The sequence below is a fragment of the Corvus cornix genome, chromosome 14, assembly GCF_000738735.6.
Source record: "Corvus cornix cornix isolate S_Up_H32 chromosome 14, ASM73873v5, whole genome shotgun sequence".
NCBI classification, from domain to species: domain Eukaryota; kingdom Metazoa; phylum Chordata; class Aves; order Passeriformes; family Corvidae; genus Corvus; species Corvus cornix.
The window spans coordinates 3,120,637-3,144,384 of record NC_046344.1 but is presented as its reverse complement, the minus strand read 5'-3'; the positions used below and the strand labels follow the sequence as shown (position 1 = coordinate 3,144,384).

Here is a 23,748-nt window from a genome sequence, read left to right as displayed (position 1 = left end):
TTCCAGTTGTATACTTTGGTGAGCAGGATAGGGTTTTATCCTGTGTCTGTAAAATTCCCACCTTGTGGAGCTCCATCCTTGACTGGGTCCATAAAATGTTGTGAAAGAGTGAAGAGTGAGTGGTATCAGCTCCTGGGTCAGCCCTCAAAGCAAGAGTGAGGACTGGGAACAATTCAGGTCACTTCTAGCCCAACAGAGAATTTGAGCTGGAAGCACGATATATTACATATCTATTTCCTGATTTTTTTCCCAAACTCCTGTTGTAATAAAACCTGAATGACTCTGAGAAATTAGGTTTGGTCCTCCGGTCAAACCCAGAAATAAAGGCATCTGACCAACAGAAGTGACAGATCACACTGCAGTAGGAAAAAAACCCTAAATAACTAATGGGCTGGGTAATAAGGTTTTGGGTAAATGGAGAGCACCAGAAAAAATTGCCTTAGAAATTGTTCTACATTAAACATTTGTTGAATACATTGCTTTGGCAAACATAAAAGCCTCTCTCTGCGGATAATTTGTCAAGGGGAAAAGGCACTCAACTCAAAACAATAAAGTCTTCTTTGTAAGCTATGTCTCCACATCTATTTTTATTCAAAGGTCTAGAAGACAGTTTTATTAGAAATATCTGAGCAATTAAGCAATCTACACATCGTTTCCTTAAGCATGTGTTCAGCAGGATAGAAAGAATAGAGTGTTATTTCCAGGACTACCTGGTGAGATGAAAAATGTTCTCCACAGCTTCTTGTCACGAGTAACATCTCGTATTTCCCTCGTCATGTTAACCAGTCTACCTGCAACCGGGGGCACGCGCCGGAAATCCAGGATCCTGCAAGAGGGAGAAAAGACATCGTTTATGTAAAGGATTAAGATGTAATGATAGTTAGAGGTTTTAGGAAGCTTCATTACACTCTGAAGGCACATTTATCCGTGGTCTTTAAGGAGTATAAAGCCCATCAACTTTAAACTGGCTAATCCCTCACACAATATATTACAAAATATGCCCTGAATATGATGAGCTCTGAGTTGCCCACACAGTATGCAGTAAAATACAAGAAAAGTATGGAGGGCATTGTTCCATGATAAAAATGAAGATACATATGATTCCAAAAACCAGAGACAGCAAGAATTTATTTTTTTCTACTTCATGCTACTGTATGATTGTTGTGACACGCATTTTGCTCACCAGCCTTTTAAGTGATCTGGTGAATGGGATTTCAGCCTCTTTCTCCCACAAACGCCATGTAATTCTTTTGCAGACAGTCTTAGTATGTGTTTGATTTATTTCCTTCTGCTCCTCTCTGTTTTAATACCCTTATACCAACCTAAACAATCTCCCTGAGACCAAAAATTTTCCCACAGGCAAAGGCTGGGAGAAGAGCCTCTCTCCACTCCAAAGTCCCCCGCCCTCGTAGATCATAAAAACCTCCCTCCGAAGCATTGCTATTAGATACAGTAAAAGAGCAAAGACCCCATACAAAGTGTCCCCAGAGGCAGGATTTTTATACCCACTGTCTGCTGTTCACATTTTCTACACCGCATAGCAACTGCTTTTCCTGCTTAGTGTGTGGATATTTAACACACCCCCCATAGGAACTCCACTAATGTTTTTTTCTACAGCACCATCTGCTTAAAACATCACTATAAAATATAAAGCAGAAGGGATCAACACCAAGGTCAACAACAATAAAATAGAGAAGATCCTTGAAGGATCTGATCAGGATTGGCTCTTACTGGCAATCCTACCCTGTGCCACCCACTGATATGTTCCCATACCCCAGCCATCATCCTAGAAGGCAGCAACACTACACAAACCCCCAAATAACTTGTGGCCCCAAAGCTTTGAGCTTTCCAAAGGATGTTTCTTGGCCTTTCACAGTGCGAAAGATGCTTCAGTGAAATGCCATTGTTTCCAGACATACTGTTAATCACTAATTAGTAATTCCCACCCCTAACCTGGGCAGGCAGGGAGGGCTGCAGTCCTAGGGCATCCACCATCCCCTGCACTAACTCTGGAGGGGGGACATTTTCAGCAACAGGAGCATGAGATGACCACCACTGCCCTCTCCTTCCCACTAACTTGGGGCCTAAATATGCTCCTGATGTGGGACAGTCCCAGCTTTTTGCTGTGGAACCAGAACTCCCTCCCCATCTCCATTACTCCTCTCTGAATACTCACACCATTCCCCACGTGTCGCTTGGATCTCCGTGCTCTGGAGCTAATTGGGGTGAGCCAGACTCCCGTCACACTTATGTGACACGTTCCCTGGGAGATGGGTCCTCACCATATGTACTTCAAGATCACAAGGGAAATTAATTCCTCAGTTTCTCTTCAATATAACTTCTCTTTCTTTTTGAGAATTACTTATTGCCAGGTTTCTCATTCCCAGAGCAAGTCGCATTTCCTAATTATTAACCTACTCTTTCATCATCTGCCATTTCATTTATTTATGACGTTTGCCCACTTTGTTCCACTTTCCCCTTTTAAAAAGTAATTCAGGAATGGCCAAGTGCAGCAACTTATCACAATATTTCCCCTTTTCTTTTAATGCAAATTCACTCTACTTGCCTGTCCAGATGAAATGCTGCTATTTCTGCATTATGTCTCTCATAGTCTGAGAAGTAAAAAAAGTCAGGCGGGGTTTCTTGTTCTCTGGTTTGCCTGCAAAGGAAAACAAGGGAAGAGTTTTAATGAAGGGCTAGCATTTCTAAGGAGCAGTGCTCAGTCATCAGCATGCTGTTCAGTAGTTCAGTATTGTTTGCTTAATGGAAGACCTTTAAATACCTCATTTGTGCATTATTTCCCACACAGCCTTCATTTTATCTTCTTTTTTAAACTACTCTAACAAAAAATAGGAATTCAAGACTTGTGCAGGCAGTCTGCTGTCACAAAGCTCTTCCACTCAAAACTCTCCTCTATTTAACAAGACCTGTTTTATCACTCTCAAACATTTCATTAGCAATAGCAGTGAAGACAATGTCATTTCATTAAATTATCATTAACTGTAATTATGAAATTTCCAAAAGTAATAACATTTTTCTTTCATCTTTGGCAGCCATGCAGCTCTTGGAATATGCCTCTCCCTTTGTATTACTTAGAGCCAAAAGTGACATGTTTTTCTCATTTCAGAAGGAACAGGATCATTGCAGTTTGATGGCCGCAACACTTGTCACGTTTCAAAGAACATTAACAAGACTGTGCTTGAGAGAGGATGCAGAATTTGATGTTTCTTAAATTTAAGAACTAATAAAAAATGTCATTCTGATAGGAAGGCTGGAAATAGGAAGGCTAAAGCTTCCATAGCACACTACATAGAAAATACAAAGACAGGAGCAAATCTTTCTCTCACTTCAGGCAACTTCCAGTCCTTCTGGATGGAGCACAACTCAAGCAGCTGACCAGTGCCATGTCTGGGCTGCACCTCAACCTGTGTAATGCCCTGTTTTGGAGTCTTCAGCAGGAGATAAGCACAGCAAAGCTGCCTGCAGAGCATCTGCAAGGGAGGACAGCTCTCCAGAAGAGGAAAACAAAGTTCATTCTCATTGCCCACTGTCACAGGTGGCCCAGCTGACAGCTCGTGCGTCACTCGTGCTGCACGCTGGCAATTAAAATACAGCTTCTGCACGGGGACCTTGGTGCATGAGAGGCTTTGGGGTGGTGCTGGTGCAGAGCTCAAACCTCCGCAGAAGTCCTAATTTTGGGTTTGCTCGGGACCTGAAGCTGTGTCCACCCACCACTGTGACTACCAGGGCTGGTGTCTGCCCACAGGCCCTGGCAGGGCTCTCCAGGCTGCTGGAGAAAAGAGAAAAATCTTGTGGTTTTCTGCTGTATGAAGAGTTTGCTGTGCACCCAGCAGGGTTTGAAAGCCTGATATCCTTTCTCAGACATTCCTTTTTATATTAACCTCTTGGCAAGGTACTCTATCTTGCCCTAAATGATGAAAAACATCAAGGTATTTGACTCATGTCCAATAGAACTCAAGGTCAGAGCAGCCTTAAACACCCCAGTGATGCTGTGGCCGAAACAGCACTGACCACTGTCACAGCAGTGGTCATGGAGGTGGCCAGCACTTGGCAGAAGTCCTGCTAGGGGGCTGCTGTGGCCACAAAGGGTTCACAAGGACACAAGCTAAAAGCGAGCCTGGAATGAAATAAAAACCAGTATTTTGCTTTGTCTCCATAAGAAATGCAAAAGGGCAAGGAGCACACCCAGGAAGAGGAATGGGGGAGAGCAGAACCTCTGGCACTTCACACAATGCACTACGCAGTCAAGACAAGAGTTAGGAGAGCTGCAACCTCATTGTGCATATTCCCCTAAAAAATGAAGGAATGAGCTCTGAATATGAATTCAAAGAAAAAAAAGATTAACCTATTTCTGCCGGACATAAAATTACACATTTGCATGAAACCTTCCCTCCTCCCCCGATTTTAAAAGAGTTGATTTCTTCAATAAATCCTCACCCCAAGATTTTGCAAACTTTATGCACATCAAGCTGGTAAGTTGCAGAAAATATTACTAATTAGCTAATCAATGCCATCTGCTTTTTATCTCCCAAAGACCATAAAAGAAACCACGGCTGTTCCTTTACGAGAAAACCTTGCTCCAGAAAATCAGACTTAACTGAGGGCTGGATCTCAGCCTTGCAAGCACAGCCCTGCCCCAGCCCAGCCTGTGCTCCCTTTCCCTCTTCCCGGTGCTCCCTGCCACCCCGGGAATGGCTGCGGATATTTTTTGGCTGGGCGCAAGTTCAGGTGCCCTGCAGGCTCAGACTTGTTTGTACATATCTTTCTGCTGTCATAATGTATTATTAAGTGGCAGCACACCCTCCTACAAAAACCATGAAATTGGTTGCCCTAAAACCTTCAAAAACGGACACCAAATCCATAGTGCAATCTAGAATGGAAACCCCAGTACTTTTTGAACCTGATGACACATCATGACACAAACTCCCAAGTTTCTTTGGTGCTTCAGGCGCTCCCCAGCCACTTTTCACATGGTCCATGCTCATGCCAAACGCATGGCACCCACTTCTCTGCCTCTTGAAAATGCCCTGTTACTCAGAATGTAGACTGGAAGGAGGATTTACCACCCTCCCAAGATACTTTACATTCCTTATGCTCCTCTGCAGAGCTCTACACAACTGAGACGTGGCAGGTCCAGACATGAAACCCTCTCCTGAAATAACCTTGAAAAATCCTTTCTGCTGACTTACTCCAGTCTTCCACAGATACAACAGAAACCTGGTTCCTTGGATCTGACATTAAACAGACAGATTTTTATTCAAGCAGACATTTATTTTTAATATGATGTCTGCAGCAGTACCTAAAGAGGTTCCTTGGGAATTCCCCAGCCGGAGCAAGCTGCCATACCACCAGCAAACACTAACACGTGTGGATCATAGCCCAAGGTACACAACTGAACTTACAAAGCCACAGGAGCCTCACAGAGCTCTGAATCAATGCCATTAACAGACTGATATGAGAAGGGCTTTAACTGTGTTAAAGGGCACCTACCTCATAATCTAGAATTTTTACTTTATCCAACTGCATTGATACATAAAAATATTTTATCCAAGTTTTATTTTTATGATATAGTTTTTTAAAAAGGTATATTTTATTTTATTTTGCCTCTTTTTTTTTTTTTTTTTTAACTGTGCACAATCCAACCAAGCCTGTTTGGTGCTAATTCTTAATTCTTCTAATGATCCATTCTGATGTATAAGTATAGAGAGGTGGAGATCAAACTGCTCCGAGCAAGTCCAACCAGTTACTCCAGCTTTATATCATGGTAAGTGGTCCTCAGTCCCTAAGTGACAGGCTGGGACAGGGGGATGAACTCCCAGACCCTTCCAGATCAAGTAAAGCATCTTATAAAACAACACTGGAACTGATCCACCCCACAGCATGTTTTAAATTAGAATTTCATTTTAAAAGGGAAAAAAAAAAACCCTACCTACAAGTTAGTTTGGTTTTATCACCCCATGATTATTGAAGGTTATTGTCTAATAAAATGACACATATAATGAGATATTTGAGCAAAGAGACCAACATGCTGAGCCCTCTGCAGCAGCACACGCTTCTGAGGGACAATGAATTCCAGTCTGAGCTCCTCAGTGCCAGCAGTGCCATCCCACACCGAGCAGGGACAGGTTCTGCACAGGTTGCAGACGGTGGGAGAGGATTTCTGGCAGCAGCTCGTATTTTGCAAACAGTTGGAATCTGGTGATCCTCTCTTTGGAGAAGGATTTGGCAGATATTTATAGTGGCAGGCTGGGAAGCTCTGGAGGAGAGACAGATGGAGGTCTGTTGATGCTGCACACAGTTAAAAATTACACAGTGGCACCAGCCCAATTACAGCATGAGGAAAAGACAAATCAGCACGGTAACACGTGTAGGGAAGAAATAAGAACTAAGGGGAAATCAAAGCCCATGAAGACTTTCCCACCATGGCACAACTCAGAAAAAACATAGGAAGCAAAGAAGGATTTTATACAGGACAGGGACACGTTTGTGTTGACACAAGACAAGATGCAACTGTGATCTGATCTGGTGGCTATAAAAGTGAGTCATGCTTACAAACAGAAGAGAGAAAGCTGCTCTGATAAATGAACAGTCATGAATAAATCAGCTCCTTTCTAGCTATGGTTGGGACCTGGTTTGGTGTTCAGTAGTATTTGGATAAATCAACATAGTAATTTGGGTTCAGAAATAATTGCAAAGTCTCAAGCTTCTCTTAAATATTTCTGGAAACATTTTTTTTGCCAATCACTTGATCCCCCAGCCTCAACATTAATAACTTCTCAGGACTTTTCTTTTTGCTGTTCATGAACCAAATCACCACAGGGTGACTGCAGGCTCTGCAGACTCTCTGGTATTTCAGAAAACATTATATTCTAAAAAATAAAACCTTTACCATTGAAATCTGTATTTAGTTTCCAGGATCACTAGCATACACCTGCCTAAACTACCAGGATTAATACCCACCAGGGCCATGCATTACTCGAAAGAATCCTGCTCAGTGCCAGACTTCCTCTGCTCTGGAGGGGTTCTATTATCTGTAGAGCAGCCAAAAAGCTAGAAAATAGGGCAAAGAGCCCAATGTGAGCTAAGTGTTATCCTGACAGACACATGCTGTCTTCCCATGCTGCCATCCAGAGACCTCTCTGAGACACCTCTTGTGTCAGACCCACGTCCCTGAACTAAGGAGAGGAAGTGCTGCTGGTTGGAAAACAGCTCCTTTTAAACAGGTTAGCCTCGTGTTCTGACACATAATCAGGGGAATCAGCCGCTGGGATTAGGGATGATTAGGGAGCACAACAATGAGCTTTGCTGCAGCAGGGAGCAGGTTTGCTTGGGTCAGGCCATTCTGCAGACAGAGCCCCTGCCTGACCCAGCCAGGGGAATTGGGCAGCAGCAAACTCACTAAGAGATATAAACCAGTGAGGCTTCGTAATTGCATTGGCAGGGACAGGACTAGCACTGATAAGAGCATAATTTGGCTATCAGAACAGATAACAGAAGATTAACTGGGTCTACCCACAGCCATAGGTTGCTATTCTTCTCCTTTGGAAAGCAGCTTTCCTCTCTTCCTGTGGAGCACTTAAGGTGTTTAAATACCTGTCCTGAAGCTGAGCTGCAGGCTCAACAGTTCATATACAGCGTTACCTAAATGATAAAATACAGCTAATACAAGACTAAAAGGATAGTTAATGCAAGACTAAAAGGTGTCCACTCAGCAGATTGCTGCTGTTTCAATGATTTTATGGCCTGGAAAGGACTCGGGGATTTTTTGCATCTGGAAGCTCCACAGGCAGCCCCTTGATCCAGCACACCACTGAAGCACAGATGATGCTCCATCAATTCCAGAGAGCCCTTCTTCCAACACAGACAGGCATGAAATCTCCCAAGCCCTCACTGATGAACTTCTTCTTTGTACTAATGGGAATCTCAGACTGAAAGTCCGGTGTCTGCTTGCAAGATTTTCTCCCTCCCTCCCTCCCCTCCATGCAACACTTAGGTCAAATTGGATTGTGCAGCAGGGGGATCTAGAGTGCCCCGAGATCATCTAAAGCTTATTATTCTAAGGGAAGGAGGCAGCCCATGGAAAAAAAAGGTGTCTCTGAGGCAGCTGCAGTCCTTAGGAGGGCAAACTGAGATTTTGCATGCAGAGTTGTGTCATCTGGGAGGGTTTTCAGTGCACTTGGCACCGGTTAGAACAGGTGGAAAAAATGCCATTTAATTTTATAATACATTTTAATGGCTTACTAAGTCCTCAGGAAGAGAAATGATGCTGCTAATGCAGCTCCATCTACAGTAGCAGAGATAACTGGTGCCTATTTCTGACTCCTTATGGAGTCTTGGCAGCTGATGGCTCCGGCTTTATCAAAGCATTTGCTACAAAGAGCACTCCCAGGGACGATAGGAGCTGTTTACAAGAGCAGAATATGGGCCAGAAAATGAGTGGCCAACACAGGAATGCGAAGACATGCAATTTGAGTGGTACAGAAAGGATGTTTGGCCCATTCCACTGCTATCAACCAAATGACAATATGGGCCCCTGCAGGATATTCAGGCTTCTCCAGTATAAGTACCAGCTCCACAGCTCGAAAAAATGAGAGAATATTTACTGTGGCAGAGAGACAGAAATCCGCACGGGGATGTGATAGCAACAGGAATAATTAGCAAACTGCCAAAAGGATAAATACCCAGATCATGCTCTTGAGTGCCAGCCCCGGAGTGCTTTTCTCCTGAGCAGACGGAGAGAGCTTGACAACAGCACATGCTCAAGGACCAGTCAGCTTAATATAAATCACAAACTTCTTATGCAGAGAATGACAATAAGCTTTGGAAAGCACATTTGTGTATATAAATATCTTGTTACCTGGCATAGAAGGACAGTGGGGGGAAGAGGGAGAGAAAATCCACAAGGAAGCAGTGTTATTGAATTTACTTTTGTAAAAGCAAAAGGAGGCTCAGGAGGTCACCTAGCCCATCCCCAGGCCCCAGGGCAAGATCAGCTAGAACTAAACCATTCTTGACAGACATTGCTCTAATGTGATCTTCAAAACGTCCTTTTGTGATCCCATGGCTACAGGCTCTCATCCTAGTCCACATGTGCTGCCTTCCTCCCCTGCTTATTTCCAGTCTTGCTCTTTCTCCTCGCTCCATGAGCAGGACAAAACCATCCCAGAGACACCTGCTGCAGTTGATGTGTGTGCCTTTTTGAGGGGTGATACATGTGACAAACACACCAGAACAACTGGCTCCCGTTCCTGAAAAGAGCATCGCCAAGCCAAGACCTGGGAACGAAGCCTTAACGCCTTGAGACTGCAGATTCCTCAGCTCAGAAGTGCCTTCTTTACTCAGCACAATTAATTTATTTTTAATTCATTAAAAAAAGCCTATTTTAGACTTTGCCATTAAAACCAACACTGTTGCTAGATGTCAAAGAAGCAACCTCTAATTCCTCTACACAGGTCAGGGCATTTATGAAAAGGTTGTGCAAAGTCAGTCCCTTGCTGGGAGCAGCACCAGTGGAAGGTTCCTGCCATGCCATGCACTAGATGCATACATATATAAATATATATATATATAAAAGCAGATTTTCACCTGAGCAAAACATTGAGTTACCACTCCTGCCTACACAAGCAGATATGATATGAAGGGATGAATAATCAGGGCAAATATATGATTCAAGAATATGAAAAATTCATTTTATTCTCCACTAAACTATAAAAATAATAATACACCCAGACATTTTCCTCTTTTTAGGGGATTTTCTGTTTCTTTTAGTGGTATTAATATCTCTAAATGCACCTTCTCTATACTGTTGCCTTTACTGACATTGTGCTGACAGTAAAGTCAAGGCATAATCTCACCAATCATCATTTCATTGTCTACCAGCTCAGAAGAATAGCTCTTTTTTCATTCATTCTTTTGTGCTTTCAAATGCATAAGACATGAAGAGAATCTTTGATCAGCACAAAGCACATAAGAGTTTGATCAACTGGGAAAATTTCCTCCAGCAGTTCAGAATATTACTTCCAGCTCTGCCCAGTAAGTAGCTGACTGTCACCATGGGAAAAGCAAATGGGAAAAAAAATCCCTTACTGTAAGCACATTTGTCAGGATGTGTTCCCCACCCGCGCTTTTTGGTGTGACAGCTGCCGGTCCCCTTTGTGTCCCCTGGGAACGTGGCTGAGGACATGGGGTGTGCTGGGTGCTGAGCTCTCAGCCTGGGCAGAGCTGAGACTCACAGGCTATTTGTTATTCTTATTCTTGTAATTGTTTTATACTATTATTTAGGAGGTGGCTGTAAAGAAAGCCAAATGAAATGCTGTTACGGAGCAGGCAAGCCCTACAAAACCAGAGAGATGAGCTCCAGTGCTACCCAGCTCCAGGTGGGTGTACAGAGAGGCATTTAATGTATAACCCAGCACACACAGCAATAGCTAACACTGCCTGCTGTGGTTTGGACATGATGTGACCCGACACGTAGGATCATTCTCAGTAACATTTGCCTGTATTTCCCCTGCACACATCCGTGAGGTGCTACAAGGGTGTTTTATGCCTTTCTTTAAGGAATCTTGAAATTTTAGAGGCAGGCAGTGTTAGAAAGCACACAAGTTTAAAAAACACTTGAGGTAAGATGAGTTTTTCCAGTGTTATGGGGCAGATCTCAGTTATCATGCAAAAGCAGCCCCACTGGATGCTGGGGTAAAGGAAATAAAGATGCTTTTCACAATTGCTGTAGTGAGCTCTGTCCAGGGCTGCTTCTGCTGTAAGCAGCGACAGGCACGGCTGCTTTTTGGCCAGCAGTGGGGACTGAAGTGTGTATTTCAAAAATCAGAATCTCAGCTCTTCACACCCTGATTTAGAGAAGCCTCCCCCTGCCCAGGAGGGTTACAATCCTTTCTGGAGTGCTGACTGCACAGGAGGCAGCACCCATAAATTACAGGGGTGCAAAGGTGGGACTCTGGCTGCAAACTCATCTTTGTCTCCCCTCTTGAGATGCTGGTGGGAAGAGGGAATGTAGAGAACAGACAAACACTGATGCCACAGTGGCTAAGCGGCAGTGCTTGTTGAGTAGAAATGTTTTTCCATCATCCAGAACAAGCAGGGCTTGTACAGAAAAACAAATGAGTCACAGTGTGAAAAGAAAGGCAAGCTCTGGGAAGCTCCTGTCACTAATTTACTTTGCAGATAAAAAAAAAAAAATTCTTGACCCAGAAATACGGTTTGGTTCATCCTTGAGATAGAAACCTGACTTGACATACAGGAATTGAAAGATTAAAAGGTATTTGACAGCCCAGCAAAAGAGTTCCCAGTGCCAATGTTAATATGGTCAATGCTGTTGTCACAGCAGGGAGAAAAAAGCCTCACAGCAATTAAAAAAGCAGGAAGATGTCATTAATGAGGTGTTGCAGTGATATTTTGTGCCTTTTTTAAGGCATCTTCATTAAGAAATTATATCACCATGAATACTTTCTGTCCCTGCATGGCCTAGGTTCTTTTGTGCTCTTAAGCAAGCAGTGTGAGCATTTTTGCCATGCCAAGCCCATGATATCTGTCATCTTTCCCCTTGATTTATCCCTTTGAGGCTCCACTGTACATTGTCTGCTTGCCACAAATTGCAAACAAGAAAAATGATACAGCTGCAAAAACTATTTTTGAAAAACCATCAAGAGCAAACAGAGCTCCATGTGAGCCCAGTCACCTGCAGCCTCCCTTCAGGAAAAAGACTGCAGAGTATTTTCTACAGAGGCTTTTCAATATATAACACTTCTAGAGATCTGAGAGCACAGGAGGAAAAAATATGTGTAAAATTAGAAGTCTGAAGCATTTCTTCAGCCCTGAGAATGTTATTTAATATGTCTGGGGTCATTAAGGGTAGGGATTTAATGGAACAATAACATTAAACATATTAGAAGCATAGCAGAGCTCAAATTTCTTTCAGCTTTTTGGATTTTTTCTTCTCACTGTACGTGATGTACGTGTCTATTGAAATTCCTGGGTTCACAATAGGTTTGTAGGAAAAAGTAATTACTGTGAGTCTGATGTATTGATACATAATTTCTTCCTTTTTATTCATGAGTTTCCTTGCTATCATTACGAGAACCATGAACACTAGCAAGTTTGTCCTCAAAATCTCCCAGGAAGCAGGAAAATATTAGCCCTGTTTTTCAGCAAAAGCTGCAAAAACATGGAGCTATTACAGATTCAGCTCTGCCCTAAGCGAAGCACTCGAGCCTCATTAAGCACATGCTTAACTTTGGGCACACATATAGCCAGTGAACTATGTGTGTCCTTGACAGTCAAGCACAGACTTAATCCTTCCTCGGAGCTGTTTTGTGCTCAGCACTTTGCAAGAACAAGCCTGTGATCAGCACCAGATCCCCGCAGCAGCTCTGGCCACTCACCCTGGCCACTGCCAGACTCAGAGCTGGTTTTTCTCCTTCTTCTTCTTTCCACCCATGACAACAACTTCTTTGGGAAAAGATCATTTCCCAAAAAGCGTTTTGTCATTCTGCCAAAAGCACAAGTCAGTTTGGCCACGGGCTTTGGTAGATCCCAGATGTCACCTTTGTGGTTGACACTGAGGCCTGCACTTCCTTGGTGAGATCCAGACTCCTTGTAAGTGAATTAAGGCTCAAATCCTGGCTTTCAGTGTGTCTCCGGCCCCACACAGGCAAACACAAAGAGATCTAGAACGGCTCAAACAACTTCTGTGAGCTCTTGTGTTCCTGAAATGCCTTTTGAGCTGTGCCAGGTAGAGGAATGTGCTGAGGGGCCACAGGGCAGTATGAACAACTTGTATGAGCACAATGTACAAGCCCAATGTTCTCCTCTCCAGGCCAAAAGTTGTCTGAACTTTGTATGGACACCAGTAGAAGCACCACAGTGTTTGCACTCTGTATTCAGCACATTTGGCCCAGGCTCCCTCTTCAAATTTGCAGTTTAGAGTTTGAATTTCTGCATCCCCTGCCCTCTCTCTCTCTCATGAAGTGTTGCAATTCTTACAGTTCTTAATGTTCTAGATGAATTATTGAGAGTTGGCTTTTGCCTTATGTTGTATGGGCTATGAATTAATCATGAGTTCTAACATTGCATGGTCAGAGCTGTTGCTGGGGTGCTCTGGGTGTGGGTTGGTTTTTACAGGGGCTGGATGATCTGTGTGCTGTAACATCAGTTCTGTGGGGTGTGCAAAGGGCCGGGCTGTTGCCAGCCAGACTTGGAAGGCACCACCACAAAAGTGTTATAAACATATATTGTAATATTGGCTTCTCGCAAATATTAAGGTAGATATTATGTAATGTTAGAAATGCTTTTGCTGTGTGGATGTAGTTTTCTTTCTTTTTAGCAAGACTTTAGCAAGTGTGAGCGAGTAAGATAACCTCCAAGCAAACAGAGGATGAGGCCCAAGAGCAGCTAATCAACACTGCCCGGAGAACAAAGGGACCCAAAGTGGCTAATCACCGCTCTGCCCAGGGGGAAAAGAGGCCCAAAAACTGCCATCAACCCTGACTGTCTGGGAAATTAAGAGGCCCACTCAACTATAAACTCGCACCTGGCGAGCCCAAGGCCAAGAATCAAAAGAAATAAAACCGCAAGGCAGAAGAATACGCATGCTCTACAAAGGTGGGACCAAGGAGTGGCCACGCAGAACAGCTCCGGGAAAAGTTTGAATATGCATAAAGAACAGACAGTAAAAATGGTATAAAAAGGACTCACCTTGAGCATCAGGTGTGCTCTTGGCAGAGCGCCAAGGCACCCGGCCATTACCTCCTTGCTTTATTTTATGTGTGTCCTATTGTGTTTTTACTAAACTTTTTAAATTCTCACAGGAGAGTGGACCTCGTTTTTTACAAAAGGAATGGGACTCCAACCAGTGAGGACCCTGAGGGCCACAGCACCAGGAAAGCAGGGCTCCCAAAAGATTGACAAGGGGGCGAAACTATGCAAAACAGGAAGTAAATACGCATCCAGCTGAGGCAACCACAAGGGTATAAATTTTGTGGGCGAGCCTCTGGCACCCAGCCGCAGTCCCAGCGCTGTCTCCTTTTGCTTTGCTGTTTTTATTGAGTCCTCAATAAATTTTAATAACTCATTTCCATATCGGATCTGGGTCGTTTATAACATTAAGCTCGTATAACAGGTATAAAACCTATGGCTTGGGGGAATAAATAAAAGGCTCTGGCTATAAAAGTGAAAAATCCTTTGAGATTTCACTGTTTTGTGTCTTGGCTGACCTATATATCTGCATTTGTACAGGGGAGCTGTGCTCCCCCAAGGAGCCCAAAGCAGTCACCATGCTAATTTAGGGCATGCTCCCTGCTCCCTTCCCACCTGCCCACGCAGAAGTTCAAACACTTTTGGCTTTATATTTCCAGTTTACCATGCAGGAGCTACTGGATACTGAACTGCACTGAGTTAAGTGGCCAAGACTTTGCAGATAAACAACTACCATCAAAACAGGACAGAGCCTACATCGTGTGTGGACCAATATATTTAAAAAAGAGCATGAAATTCTTATTTGTAGAGCTGCTACACCAGCTATGCATGTCAAAGTTTCAGTACAAAATGAGAAATAGGGGGTCAGAGCATCTTGTGCAACCTCCTCCTGCAAACCCCAGACCTCCTGAGTGCCAGCAGACAGCTTAGCTCCAGCCCCCACACATCATTTGCCCCAGAAATGTCCCACAGAGGGGCCAGAGGATGCACTGGTGCCCAGTCATTCTGCCTGTCAGAGGGGACTTTCACCCATAGAACCACAAGTTTTGCTTTTCAAGCTTTCTTCAATCCCAAATCCTGAGAATCTTCTGTAATTTTGCCACCAAGGACAGCAGGAACGTGGTTACTGCGAGATAATTGCTCTCCACGACTGAGTGTTTGTAATTTGTCAGAGGTGGGATTCCCAGTAAAGCACAGGCACCCCTGAACTCGCCTCCCTGCTGCTGTTAACATTCTTTAACTTGTGGCCAAGGGTGATGTGCCTCTCTGAGCTGGAAAGGAGGTGTAATTACCTCAGACTGCTTCGTGGTTATTTCATTGCTCTAATAAAGCAAACTATGCAACCTCTCTGTTTCCTCGTTTATTTTAACTCCTGTCAGCAAACAATCTCTGTGAAGAGTGCCCAACTTACTCTTTGCCCTAAGATGGTTCTGCAGTTCGTGGTAACCCCTCATTTTCTCATGTGTTTTCTTCCCAGACAGAATTTTGCCTGAACAAGGAATATGGAGCAGCACTTTGTTGCTCGCCATTCCCCAGCTGAGCTCTGGCATGGGCCCCATCCCACTGCTGTGGGATCAGTACACCTCTGAGGCTGATTTCCCCTCACTGACACATCTCCCACCTGGATCATTTCCATCTGCAGAGGGTTACATGTCTGGGAATGTGATTTGAACATTTCTCAGGGAGTTACTTACTGCCTGGAGGCTGCCAAGGTGACTTACACGTGCACCCACGAGCACTCCTGGGTGCTCCTAAAGCTCTCAAGAACTTGGGAACAGCGTTCCTCAGCCTCAGTCAGAGGATGCCTTAATTTCGCAGGTAGAACACAGGCCTGGATCATCTTAGTATTAACCCATATGTTTCATTCCCTGGCTAAATTTGAGTTATTTTACTGTATTTTCCTCAGCCTTGGTTGTTCACTTATTGCATGAGGAAGAGCATACTGGGTTGGAAGCTTTTATTAGTAGCCATTTCACAGAATAATCATGCTGTTTTACAAAACTATAAAAAATCCCCTTTACTTTCCCTCTAAACTTCTCCTCTTCCAGGCTGGAAGCCTTCCCTGCTAATCCACGCTTTATATTAAGGGCACCACATGAGTCACAAATTACACTGGAAATGACACATCAGGGTCCTTTAAGCTTGCAGCTGTCTGCATGAAGGGTGGGTTAATGCTCTGCAGCCCACAGGGAGTCACTGGGTTATTCCCAGGGGAAAATCAAACCATATTAGCATCTCTTCCCTCTCCTCCACCTCCACTGAGAAGGAGGACTTTAACCTGCTGGCCTCTATGTGGGCCCTGCTGCTGGGGAGCAGCAAATACAGTCCCTGCTTGCCACAGAGCATCATCTCTCTCCTACTTTAATCCCAGTTATGGACACAGCATTTTAGGGAAAGAAATGGAGGTGCAGGTTTTGAGGAGAATCACTTAAAATGACAGAGGATGCAGGATTTCAAAAGGGCTCGGTATTGGCCTAAACTGCTCCTCTTAAATAAATTAAAAAAAAAAAAAAACCCTACTGAAATCTCTGAAAAATATTCCACATGAAAAGAGAAAGAGCAGAAGGATGTTAGGGGAAGTGCTCCGTGGCACTGCAAGGGAAGGAAGGCTGTGGCTGGCCTGGCTGCTCAGGGCAATCACTGTTTTATATAAACATCTCCCATCAAGTGCAATCGCTTGGTGAACTCCCACGCTCGAGGTGCAGAGGAATATTCACGCTTGGTGGGTTGCAAAAATGCACCCACTCAGAGCTGGAGTGGAGATAAAGAAAGGGATCTCTGTGTGTGTGTGTACAGGCAGACACAGGGAACACTTCCCCCTGGTGAGGCTGTGCTGAGCCAGTGCTCAATGTGACACAGGTGTGCTCCCCTGCCCCACTTTTAGACATTAGTTTCAGCTAATTTAAACTTTAAAGTCTATCTACGTTGAGGATGTTTGGTAAGATAAGGGGAGATTTCAGTAAAGTGTGTGAGGGTTGAAAATAAAAGCAGAGCTTAGGAAAAACAACATATGAAAAAAGATGCAAGAGTAGAGGACAAGAGAAGGGAGGAAAATTCTGCAGAAGATGTGCAGTAAAAGCTTTAGTGAAATGATATTGTTGCCAGTTTTTTGGGTTTTGGTTTTTTTTTTTGTGGAGCTGATTTATGACATGCAGCTGCTTTTCTGTAACAGTGAATGTCTGGTTACCTCTCCTTGAATTTTTAACTGTGTTTAAATGTCTACAAAATGTGAAGCTTATCTACTGTATGTACAGTGCGATAGCTGTGTGTGTGCACAGCCCACAGGAGTTTGGTTTCAGAGACAGAATGATGTTTTTCCCGAAGCCAAGGACACTTGTATTTCAGTTTTCCTACTGTGAGGATAAGTATATGGCAGAGCAAAGCGATTGTGTGATTTAACCATTGGACTTCATTGTCCCATTCCTGCAGCACTTACTGTTTTTCCTCTGGGTCTGATCCAACTTTCCTTCTACTCAGTGAAAAGTTTCTCATGAGGTCAAGGTGAACTAGATCAGGAAAGACAGAGCCAGTTCATAAACTGGGACCTGACCTGCCTGTACTCAAATTTAAAGGGCAGTGAATTCATGGGAAAAGCTCCCCGTTGACTCCAGAGGACTGTGGCACACATGCAGACTCAACCAAATAACTAAATGAGCCACCTGTGACAGCAAACACCCCCTTCTTGTCCATGCCTGGATGAGGGGGACAGAATACATAACCTCTGGTTTTAGCATTTAGTTTAAATACGTCCATGATATCCTCCACAGCTCTTGCTAGTATCAAGGCGGATAATGCAGGATTAGGCAAGAGCAGGAGTTGAAGAATCTTGAATTAATATTGGAATTTCAACTCCGTCTAAAGCACATTGTGTGTCTGACACTTTCAGGACCTGAGACACCAGATAGCAAAGAATACACAAGTCATCTTCTTGTGTTTTATTACAGGTCCCTCGAGTTCTCTCCTTAAGCAATCTCCTGTAGGCTGCTATTACCAAATGCCTGAGTAAATTCCAATAAAGTTGAGTGAAGATCTTCATTTTATAACAAATATTGGCAAGAATTAAACCTGGTTTTTAAATTTTTTTTTCCTGGGTGCTGTTTTCCATGCAGCTCACAGGCAGTGATTGTATTGACAGAACTGCTCACCAGCAATATGAATGCCAGGAAAGTATTTCAGGATTAGTTACAGACAGCCAGAGCACCTTCTGACTGAATCAGCTTACTGGTTCAAACAGGTGGAAGAGGAAGGAAGGAAACAAAAATAAAGTGTGTTCCTTGCTCACCTCCAGGAAGATGAGGAAAATGACCCAAAGGTGCAAAGAAGATTAAATTTGACAGTCCATTTTTTATACATATATATACAGATCTTTTTAGTCACCTCTTTAAAAATATTAGCTCTACCCTTTGATTTCCAGCATTGCACACGCTGGTGCCATGATGTCACACCATCACATTCTCCAAATTTGGGATTTCACCTACGTACCTACAGTGCAGCCTGAGAGCGTGAGATGGGGTGCTCCAGGAATGTCAGGGAATCACCACCTCCTGCTCCCACCACCCAGCTCTGACAGGGAGCAGAGGCCAGAGCAGTGGGGACACTGAAAACAACAAAAAAAACCCCACTCTTCCATAAAATCGAATAAAAATTAAACACTCAGTTGTTCTTAATCTTTTCCACCCAGAGGAGAAAATAAGAGGGCAAGTCAAGTGAAGTCAAGATTTTAGGGCATATTTCCAGATACACCTTTTCTTCCCACACCATGCAGTAAGTCTTTGAACGACATCCTAAATCTGATTACCTTTGTAGCAGACCAGTAAGCCCCATGGACAAATAGCAGATCTATTTTTGATATGACCTTAATAAACCCTGCCATTAGGTACATGCACACAGCTCCCAGGGACATAGCAAGACTTCCCCTTCATCTTGCAGTGCTGGTTTTGCTAATGATTAATATTCAGTTCTGTAAGTTTAATGAAGACATTGTTTCCACTTATCTACAGGTCAGATGGCAAATGCAAAGCAACTTAGTTGTTAGATGGCTGTGGATTCCCTGCTGATATGTCTGACTATTTGTGCACAGTGTGCATTTTTAATAGATGACCATATTAAATTATATGCTTCTGCCTTATTATTTCACTATTTTTAATGGTTTTCAATTCCTTTTCTTTGTAAGAAAGAAGAAACAATGACTCATGCTAATGATGTACCTATATATTACCTCTGCATCTTTAAAAATATTGGAACTTCTTTTCAGAGGTGTATCAAAGACCAGTAGCTTAAAATTGTTGATTTTTATCATGAAAATAAAGACGAGAAAGAAGATGGACGCCTTTCTTTTTTCCAAAGACAGCGAGATTTTCCTTCTTTCTGAACTATCCTGAGAGATCCAGCCAAAACTTTCCACACACAAGTCTCGTGCCCAGCTGAATTCCCTCCTGCACAAAGCCCCTTTGTGCAAGTTCCACCCAACTCCAGCTCTGAAAACAGATCTCCTCCAACACCACTGGGCACACACATGCACTCCATGCAGGTACCACCTTTGAGGGATGGGAAAACCTGTCCTGCATTGCCAAAACACAGTCATGGTCCGCTTCCAGAGCAGAGCACGTGGCTTCAAGCAGGCAAAGCCCGTCTGAGTGCGCTGCACAGAGCTGGGAGGGAAGGAGGACAGGCACAAAGACGCACAAAGCTGCTTTGTGGGAGTTTAAATCTGTGTCTGAGCTGCAACTCCTTAACCTGCAGTCAGACAGGCAGCCCCTGGCATGTGGCATTCAGCTTCTCCTCTGGGACACGGAGTGTGGGGACACTGAGGTTTGAAATCCAGCAAGAAACGTCTGTGAATTGCAGGAGAATTTTCTCACTTCTTTGTAAATGCAACTACTACTGTAACGTTATCCAACTAAAAATAACCAAGCCAGTTCTAGCTCCAAATGTGATCAGCCCATAAATAGTCGGATAAACTCCTTCCAGGCACATCATGTACTTGATTTCCATTTGCAACACGTACTAAAGCTCTGCTTATGCATAAGTAATGCCTACGAAGGGGAGACAGTAAATTTTCCTTCTTAAGCACACAAACCACTCTCACCTTACTGAGCAAAGACACACGATGCTGCTTCTACACAGCTCACACACCGTGTGATCTTTGTTGCCTGAGCACTGCAAGAGCCACTGCTGCTTTTGTAGAGGGGAGATTTTAACACAGGAATTGCACATTTCAAAAAGCAACATATGCTCACAGACCAAAGCAAGGCTGTGAGGAATTTATGGGGACCTTACATTTCCAGAACTGCTTAAAAGAAGTTCCACTTTCACCACGCTCATCAACTGTGTGTGCTTGGGGTGGCAGGGAAGGCTCCAGAGCTCTTCATTTCCCTTCACCTTCGTTTGCACTTCCAAGTCCTAACCCTGGGTTACAAATTCAGAGCCACTTTGATGGATCACAGTTTAGCTGCCATGATGTTAAGTTAAACAACAGTCTCATTCCACACTATAATTACTGCAAACAGTTTCATTGTCTAAGGGGTGCTTTGCAAGGTTATGCATTAGCTAATGCTGCTTCTGTCGCTGTTCATCACATGAATATTCTCTTTACCTGCTGTGTCTGTGTGTGCCTGAAAGAATTGTGGCATTTTTAATGGCATAATTTCCTGGGATGAACTGAAAATCAGCACAGCATGGCCTGCATTATTTATATGCTGAGTCCTACAAATGGCAAGGAAAATACTGTAGATTTCCTGGAAATAAATATATTCATTATCCTGAAGCCTTGTGCACAGTAGACTATATGTCACTGAAAGAATTTAATTACTACCTCAAAAGCATCTTCATTTTGCTAGATTTGTAACAAAAACAGAATGTCTAGACAGTCAAAGACAAAGGACTCCTTACCCACCCAAAAATACCCCATGTTGATAAATGTAGTACTGTTGCTGCTAATCAGTAGAAAATTCTTTGCATTTTTACAGCATGAGTTAAATTGTAGTTTAAGCCAATTGGGGAATACTAATGACAGAAGCCGTAAAATATTTTGTAACATCAATTATGACTAAAGGAAAAGGACTTGCACCATAGATCAGCAGAATATTTTGCAGCCGTGCTTCATTTAAGACTATGATTTCTGAACATGATTTGGGAGTTGATTTGCCAAGAAGAATGTTCAGGAATATATAATTGGCAGCTCTGCAACTGTGGTGCTTCTGCAATTCAGCTGTAGCTGCAGAATTACCTTCGATGGGAGGCTGCAGGTCTGTGGAACCTGACAGATCCCCACACTCCAGCTGAGTTGTCCAAATCATACTGGATTCAATAATAAATGACCCGATTTTGGTTAGCTCCTTAAAATGTTTATGTTATGTTCAATCTTAAACTAAAAAGTGGCCTGAGAACTAAAAAAACCCTCTTCCTAAAACTCAGAATTGTTTTCATATGTTCCTTATTGTTATGCCCAGACTACGCCCCTGACCACGCTCCACAGTCAAAGATTCCAAGGAAATGCCAATTTCTGCCTTTTGACATGCAGGTCCTATCAGAGGAGGCCACTATTTTCTGCTTTACATTCTGTCACATATTTCAAACCATCGCTGTAACTCCACCAGCTTGTTTTTAAAAACCTGCTTATAAGGATCCTTCCATCCTGATGGAATTGCCATTTTAAAAGCAGAGATGATAACCAGAGAAATAAACTGAAATGGGGACTGTGACAAGGAGAAAAGTTACATAGCAAAAAAAGGAAAAGCCAGGCTCATATTTTGTTCCCTTCTCCTCCTTGACACAAAAATTATTTGCCCCAAAATATACCAACCAGTAGATTAAAACCAACACATGTAAAAGCAGCTGTCCTCCTCCTGGTGCAGAATAAATTCCCAATAGTTATACACCACAGGAAAATAACTTCCCACCCAGATACCACTTGTATTCCTCACACCAGCCTTGCTGCAGCTCCGCATTAAAGACAGACAGTGTTTGGTCACAAGGTGGTTAAATTAAATCTTTCCTCAACACAGAGGAGTTATCCACGTTCAGCCTACAGTGTTCCAGCCAAATAATGCTTTGCTAATGATGTCTGCAGTTAGATGACAAATCAGGCTACTTAAATTGCCTCGGCACATACATCCTTTACAGGCAGGGTATCCAGGTAACCATCCTAGCACGGCTCCAAGGTGGGAGGGAGAAAGCAAGAACTAATTTCTTCAGCTAGGTGGAAAATTAATCCTGAAGAGATCTGTCTGGTTTGTTATGGTCAATTTAAAGGAAAAACGACTTAAAAATAATTGTTTAAAAAGTATTTTTAAGAGATGTGGTTATGCAAGAAAGGACAAAATGACTGTCTTTCAAAAATACAATAATGGCTCGTTTTGTTTCAGAAAATAATTAAAAATATTTAAAAGCCCTTGGTAGGAAGGTTTTCTGTACTTTAATACATCTCAGCATCAACACGCTTCAAATGCCAGGAAAATATCAGTGTGGAACATCAGATGCTGCAAACAAACACCTTTTTGCAAGTGTAACATTAAGTAAAATACAGAATACTGGATTGTCTTGTTTTGTTTTCCCTGAAATGAGCTCAGCAATACTTTCCACACCTGGTTAAGGAAATGTCATTGCTGTATTAGATGTTATTATGGCCCCACTTGAGCCATGTCTGTGGGTGTCCTTGAGTGCCTTTGAGAAGGTTTTGCTCATCAGTGATGCTGGTTTGGGTGGACATGGGGGATTATGACAACGATTTTGTGCCCTGGCCTAGGCTGAAGCTTGTTCAGGGTCTCAGCAAAGGCTTCTCTGCCAAGGAGCCACACGGAGAGGCAGAAGTTGGGAGAGGCAGAAGTTGGGACAGACTCCCAACCTCCACTGTGGTCTCCAGTTTGGGCGCCCTGGATACCTTTGGAAATCCTAAATAATTTAGGTAGGGGAAGGGGATTCCTCCAGCTGATTCACACGTGGAAATGCTGAGATGAGAAACCAGATTTTATTTCCTCTGCAGGCCAGGAAGGCCACAGCATTTGACCCCACACACAGCAAAGGGGTGGGACAGGGAAGGGACCCTCAGGCTGCCCCATCCCTGGGGGGCTCAGCCGTGGATTCTGCCCTGGCACCTGCCAGCTGGGCAGGCTTTTGCCATTTGCCAAGGCAATGGAACCACTCACACCCCCGTGTTGCTCCTCTCGTGATGCAGACCAGATTTTATGTATTCGCTAAGTTTATTAAACAGGAAAATACAAACAACTTCTGATACCCCTTTCCTTGAAAACTATTTTGTAAAATATGACTCATTTACTTCTTTTCTAAACAGAAGTAATATTTTCCAGCACTCCCTGAGGATGCATTTAACTAGAAGCTAAGCCAGATGCAGAAACGTCTGCAAAGGTTTTCATTCCTTTCATAAAAAAGAGGAAAAAAAAAAAAAGAAAGGAAAACCATAGAAGAAGAGTCAAGGTATTATTGGGTTTTCAAGCACTGTTGGCCTTTTGATTACCCTTAAAATCAGATCAGATCACAAAGAAAACACAGCATATGACCAGCTAGAGAAGGTCACATTGCAAAAGAATGCAGGTGGTCTCTTTTTTAACAGTGAATGCAATAGAAGCACAAATCTTCCATCCACCAAAGAGCCTCTTCTGGCCTGGCAATTGCCACATACAATATCTGATGAACTCTCATGTCTCACTGCTCAAGGATAAAATCCCAGCAGGCAGGGGCTGTAGGAACAGCTCCACAGTCAGAGGGGAAAAAATCTTGTATTATTCCAGCAACCACTTATTTTATTCGTCGGAATTAAAACCTCTTCACAGACAAAAATGGGTTGTTTTTTTTTCATCCCACAAAGCAATTTTAGACTTCTATAGAATCATTCAAAAGCAATTAAAATCCTGCTTCTGTTGATGGATTTGTATTCCTTGCTTGCAGTGATGTCAGACTTTGAAATTCAGGGCTGTTGAGTGTAATTCTTTGGGGCTTTGGAGTCACTGCCGAGTGCCAGAAAATACATTCCTTAAGTTCACAGGTATTAAATGGCTTTGG

General features: G+C 43.2%; 1 protein-coding gene across 2 annotated transcripts in view; it reads right to left on the bottom strand.

Moving 5' to 3' along the window:
• Positions 1–23,748, bottom strand: part of FAM20C (FAM20C golgi associated secretory pathway kinase) — a 59,295-nt gene that overhangs the window by 10,755 nt on the left and 24,792 nt on the right. For both annotated transcript variants that reach the window (XM_039560276.1, XM_039560275.1), the window contains 2 exons: positions 2,567–2,659; positions 711–826 (listed from right to left, as the gene is read on the bottom strand). In XM_039560276.1, coding sequence (XP_039416210.1) covers positions 711–826; positions 2,567–2,659 — 209 coding nt within the window. The remainder of the gene's footprint in view (positions 1–710; positions 827–2,566; positions 2,660–23,748) is intronic.